Here is a 6,307-nt window from a genome sequence, read left to right as displayed (position 1 = left end):
CATAAGGGTAGAAGATATTCCAGAGGAGCATAGGATTGATGTGTTCATAGGGACTTTGAAGGTTAATATCTAACATGAGGTTCGCCTTTCACTACAACAAAACAGGCAATTTGTGCCAGATTTAGCACCAAATTTTAGTGTATTTTTCTGTCCATTGGGATGATCAACATGGCACTAAATTTGGCTCTATTGTACAATTTTTAAAGCGTCCTTTTCTACGCCAAATTTTGCATCTTTTTTTACGCCAAATTTTGCATCATATTTTGCACCAAGATTTTCATTTGCTTTTACAACAGGGTTTGCTTCTAGTTTTGTGCCATTTTTTGCATCATTTTTTGCTTCCTGTTTTGTGCCATTCTTTGCTTCTATTTTTGTGTCGTAATTTGCATCGAGTTTTACACCATCTTTTGCATCTGATTTAGTGCCTTTTTTTGCATCGAGTTTGTGTCAGTTTTTGCATCTAGTCTTATGCCATTTTTTGCTTCTAATTTTGTACTTATTTTTACATCTATTTTTCCATCAATTTTTCTGCCTTTTTTACACCATTTTTTGCATCTAAGTTTGCACCACATGTTGAATCTGATTTAGTGCCAAAATTTTCATCCATTTTTGCACCATTTTTTTCATCCACTTTTTCATTTCATTTGTCTCCGTTTTTTGCATCCTATTTTGCACCTAATTTTGCATCATTTGTTGCATCCAATTTAACATCAATTTTAACAACATTTCTTGCATCCAATTTTGCATCCTTTTGAGCATCTAAATTTTCACCCTATGTTGGACCATGTGTTGTGTCCACCTTTAAATCCCATTTTGTGTCTAATGTTGTGTTCAATTTTGAGCCATTTTTTCCATCTACATTTGCATTTGTTTCTGCACCAAGTTTTGAATCATTTGTTGCACCTCATTTTGTATCCAATGTTGCATCCAAATTTGAGCCATTTTTATGCCCATTTTCACACCATTTTTTCTACTTTTATGTCCAAATTTTCACCCTTTTTGGCATCCAAATTTGCATACTTTTTTCTGCCACATTTTGTGTCCACATTTGCATCCCATTTTTCACCTAGATTTTAGAATGAATTTTCATCTAGTTATGCATCATTTTTGGCATCGTTAACTTCACCCTTTTTTAGTCCCATTTTGCTTCTTGTTTTGTGTCTTTTCTTACATCCTTTTTGCACCCAAATTTTCATCCTAATTTTACACCATTATTTGCATCCTCATTTTCGTGTCCATTTTTACATCCTTGTTTGCGCCCAATTTGGTATCTTTTTGTATGCCCTATTTTGTTCCCTTCTTTTTGTTTAGTTTTACACCCTTTTTTAATTCTACTTTAAAACCCTTTTTGTCTCATTGTTTTCATCTTGTTTTGATGTCTAGTTTAACATCGAATTCTTCTCCCAATTTTGCATCGATGGTTACATCCACCTTTGGCTTCTTGTTTAGAGTTTTACTTTTACTTCCATTTTACTAATTTTATTACATAGTGAAATATATTACAGTTTCTAAATATCATTTTTCTGTAGGATTTAATGCACAATTATATGAACATAAAACCCTCTCAGTTTATCCTAGAAACCTAAGATAGATTGATTAAGAGGAAGGTTGTTCTAGGGCTCAAGATTCTTAGTAGATCAAGATGTAGAGTATAGATTAAGAAAATAAGAATGAATTCATGTGAGTCCTCGCATGCAGGTATTGTTGGAGTTTTTAGTGTAGCAGGGAAGTGCTCTTAGATAGCTCGAAATCTTGGTCCTACACACAAGATAGAGAGCAAAGAAAACTTCAAAACATAATATCTTGATAATTGAAACTATCATAAACATTTAAATGCTATTGAATAAATAAATATAAACCAAAATCCCATACATTCATTAGTTAAATAGGATAAGTAAAGAATGAATAGTAGCACATGGAAGGAAGAACGACTAATCTATATTAATAAAGCAGTTGGAGGAAAGTTACAACCGTCAGATACAGTTGCAACAACACCTCCCCCAACTCCTAGCTCCAAAACTCTCCCTCACAAGATAGATCTCAACAGCATGACAATACATGAATTCCCATCATTTCCTCAATGGCCAAGTCTCCAATATATAGGAAAGCAAAGGCTATGAAGATTTATGAAATTCCTCATTAGTTCAATTTTGGAAAAAGCTTTTGGGTGAATAATGTTTCCGCATATAAAAATGACATTTTCCACTTTTTAGATGCTTTTGTGCTTAGGAAAAAGCTTCCCCATGCTTTATGGCTCTGTCCCACTTTTGTATGCTTTTATTTTTTAGGAAAAAATCTAAATATGAGGATAAAGAGATCACATTCCACCATATGAGTTTCCTAAAGTGAAAAAGAGTGTCAAACTCTAGTTAACTCGAGCTTTTTTCCTCGCATTAGAGGAATTTTCATTTTAAAATGTTAACATTGAATTTCCATGTCATAATGTGTAAGCCAATCAAAATCCTTTAAAATTTAAAAGACATATAGGTGCGACTAGGCAGTGGGTTTTTTTAATAATATAACTTACCCAATTTAACTGTGAATGCTGCCAAGTGACCCAAAACTATATTAAATATTGAAAATAAATTTAATATCTTAATCTATAAAAGTTAGAATATCTAGAATATTTTTAATGAAGGGTAAATCATGGCGTGTTAAATAAATAAATTTAAATATAAAATCCTAAATCCTAAATTTAATTTAAATTTTAAATTTACTTTCTTAATTTAATTTTTATTAAATCTTGTATTGATAAATTAATTTAAATATAAAATATAAATATATGGTTATTTTGATAAAAGTGAATTTATTTAAGTAACTTAAATTTAAATTTAACTTAAATTTATATTTTAAATTTAAATTTTCTTAAATTTTGTGCTAATAAATCAATTTCAATATAAAATACATGTAGACAACTATTTTTGATAAAAGTGACGTTTATTAAAATTCACTGTAAGTTATGATCACAAAGCCGAGAGGAAGAGAAGGTCTGAACAGACTACCTTGTATGCAACTTTGGAGCAAAGAAGGAACGCGGGGAGCTTGTGCACACCAGTGGAAGATTAAGCCGGAGATTTGCAGACAGTAGCAAAGGAGAGGATGCAGGAAGAAGCGGGCACTGAAGGTTTAATGGCACCAAGAGCATGGCAACGGGGGAGGCAAGAAGGGAACGAGCGCGGAATGGGTCGAAGTCAAACATCAGAGAGAACCCAACAAAGGGAACCAGCTGGCAGACGGGTTTAAGGGGAAAATGCCTCCCTAGGGCATCGAAGAAACCCAGGTTCATAATACCGAACAACAAACTTGAAGAGTATAGGAGTTACATGAAAGATTATGCCTTAATATGCAAATTTGTAGGGTTCTGGCCATCTGAGAAAGATCTGTCCAAATGGATACAACAGAGATGGAAACCTAAGGGTCATGTTGAATTAAAACTGGGTGCTAAGGGTTTTTTTACAGTAATATTCTCCAACATAGAAGACAAAGAAAGGATTTTCGAGGGAGGCCCCTACTTTATGAACAATGCTGGCCTATTTATTCGACACTGGGAAGACTGCTACAATCCAGACAAGGAGAAAATGCTAGCAGCCCCGGTCTGGATAAGACTCTTTGGGCTTCCAATGGAGTTTTGGGATCCAGAGATTTTAGAAGGGATAGGGAATGCTATAGGATCATTTGTGAAAGTAGCAGAATCCACTAAAAGAGGGAGATATACGTCCTACGCCAGAATATGTGTGTATATGAATATAACTGAACCCCTCCCAGAATTCATTGAATTAGAATATCATGATGAGATCTGGCAACAACCAGTGGATTACGAGCATATATCGTTCCGGTGTAGACGATGTCATGAATATGACCATCTTTTCAGGCAATGCCCCTTAAATAGAACAGAGGAAGCAGCGGACAAGAGAGAAGAAGAGAGGGCAACAACAGAGGAACCAAGACGGGAGGAAGAGGGATTTAAAGAAGTATAGAACAAAAGGAAATCAGGGAGCAGTACACCCCAACGACAAATACCCAAGGAAAATATACCTCTGGAAACGCAAAATAAATTCAAAGCCCTCCAGGAAGAAGAAGTTGAGATGGAAAAGGAAGACAACAACGAGGAGATAATGGAAACTTTAAAAGAATCAAAAAAATAGGTATCAGGACAAAAGGATACAGAACAAGGGGAGGCAGAAGAGAAAGGGGAACAGACAAATGAACAAACTCAAATGGAGATAGACCCACAAAAAGACAAAGGAGGAGAAGAGGAGCGAATAATGAGGAAATTGCTACAGGAATGGAGGTTTTTAGATGAAAGATTCATCCCGGAGGAACAGAAGAAAATATATAAAGAAGCATTTCAAAAATATAAGGAAAAGGCAGGGGCAACAGCAACAAACAAATTGGAACAGATAGAAATGCAAGGGACTCAGAACAAGGGAATGGGTAGCTCTGGCAAAGGAGGAAGAAAAAGGGGCAGGCGTTCGATGAGCGAGACAATCCAGGAGGTAGGAGAGATGCTGGTGAATTCAGGAAGAGTCATACCTCTATCAGAGGTATTTCAACTACCCCCAAAACTATTAAAATGATTATTACAAGTTGGAACATCAGAGGTCTTAACAGCAGAGGTAAACAGAGATATTTGAAAGACAGATTAAAAAGAGACAAACCAAGTATAATGATAGTCCAAGAAACAAAGATTAGCATGCAAAAAATGGAAGAAATAATGAGCAGAGGTAATACTCGGTATGAGATAATGGGGCAGGATGTGACAGGCAGTGCAGGAGGATTGGCAATCCTATGGAACCCGGAGGAAATACAATTTGGAAATTGGATAAGCTTCCCTCGGATCCTCTCAGGCACTTTTAGAGTGATAGGGTCATCTGAGTGGGTAGTCCTATTAGGAGTTTATGGACCGCACTCTCCAATGGAACGTAAAGGATTCCTACAAAATTTAAAATCAATACGAAGACTCTTCTCAAAGATGCCGTGGATTATAGGTGGTGACTTTAATATGATTATGACCTTAGCAGAAAAGAGAGGAGGATTGAGAAGGATAGATCCAGATATGGAAGCATTCAGAGATATGATATCGGAGCAAAGAATGGTGGATATTCAAACAATAAATGGTACCCATACATGGAATAATCGTAGAGGAGGAACAAATCAAATAGCTTCAAGATTGGATAGATTCCTAGTCTCGGAACAAATCATGATGAAAGATGTTTACATAGAGGCTATGATTCTTCCAGTAGTAGGCTCAGATCACTGGCCAATAAAGTTAGAAATCGACCTTAAGCAGAGCCCCAAAAGAAGACCGTTCAGGTTTGAATCATTTTGGCTCAGGAACCAGCAGTTTTTACCAAAAGTAGAAGAATGGTGGACTACGAGCAGACAAAGTGGGAGAAGTAAAATGCAAACATTCCAATTAAAATTGAAAGAACTTAGGGGGAAAATAAAAAAATGGAACAAAGAAGAATTTGGGGATATATTCAAAGATCAACAACGCTTAGAGCAAAAAATGAGTGAGCTACAACAGGCGAATATATCAGAAGGCAGAAATGAAGAGAGAAGTAGAGAAGAAGGAATAGTAATAGGCCAACTTGAGGAGCAAAGAAAGCAGGAAGAGATCTTATGGAAACAAAAGTCCCGAGTACAGTGGCTTAGAGAAGGAGAAAGGAACACGAAGTTCTTTCATTAGGCCATGATCCAGCACCGACAGAGAAATAGGATCTTCTCAATTAAAAATATGGGAGGCCAACATATAACCCAGCACGAGGAAATGGAACAGGAGCTTGTAGGTCATTTTAAAGGTATTCTCACTGAACCTCAAAGGAACAGAACAGAGGCTATAGGTAGGATAAGCAATGAAATCCCAAAGTTGGTAACCAGGGACCAAAATTTAGCCTTGATGAGGGCAACAACCCTGGAGGAAGTGGAGGAAATAGTGAAGGGCCTGAAAAGAAACAAAGCCCCAGGACCAGATGGATATACAGCAGAATTCTACCAAGCAAGCTGGCAGTTCATAGGAAAAGAAATCTTAGAAGTTGTGGAGGAAGCACGCAGACAGCAAAAGGTATGGCCCAGACTAAACTCTACTCTTTTAACTCTCATCCCTAAAACTGCTCATTCGGAAACAGCAGAGGGCTTTCGCCCGATTGCTCTCTGTAACGTTATCTATAAGATTATAGCCACCTTAATGGTCAAAAGACTAAAGCCAATCCTCTCTAGCATAATATCCCCAGAACAAACAGGGTTTGTGGAAGGGAGGCAAATCTTAGATGGTCTGGTAGTTTCTCAAGAAGTAATACATACATTG

General features: G+C 36.5%; 2 protein-coding genes across 2 annotated transcripts; both read left to right on the top strand.

Annotated features, from left to right (window-relative positions):
- Positions 1 to 3,143: 3,143 nt before the first annotated feature.
- Positions 3,144 to 3,977, top strand: LOC149262311 (uncharacterized). The gene has a single exon (XM_089377010.1). It carries the CDS (start codon positions 3,144 to 3,146, stop codon positions 3,975 to 3,977), a length of 834 nt encoding a protein of 277 aa, XP_089233136.1.
- Positions 3,978 to 4,744: 767 nt separating this feature from the next.
- Positions 4,745 to 5,689, top strand: LOC149262310 (uncharacterized). The gene has a single exon (XM_089377000.1). It carries the CDS (start codon positions 4,745 to 4,747, stop codon positions 5,687 to 5,689), a length of 945 nt encoding a protein of 314 aa, XP_089233126.1.
- Positions 5,690 to 6,307: the final 618 nt, after the last annotated feature.

This window comes from Pinus tabuliformis, chromosome 6 (assembly GCF_031772625.1).
Source record: "Pinus tabuliformis cultivar Carrire ecotype Pingquan chromosome 6, CPIR1, whole genome shotgun sequence".
In the NCBI taxonomy this organism is placed as follows: Eukaryota; Viridiplantae; Streptophyta; class Pinopsida; order Pinales; family Pinaceae; genus Pinus; species Pinus tabuliformis.
This window is presented reverse-complemented; position numbering and strand designations above follow the sequence as displayed.

Bases quoted from the DNA above. Each gene is read 5' to 3' on its own strand.
- LOC149262310 (XM_089377000.1), top strand. From the start codon at position 4,745: ATGGGGCAGGATGTGACAGGCAGTGCAGGAGGATTGGCAATCCTATGG.
- LOC149262311 (XM_089377010.1), top strand. From the start codon at position 3,144: ATGGCAACGGGGGAGGCAAGAAGGGAACGAGCGCGGAATGGGTCGAAG.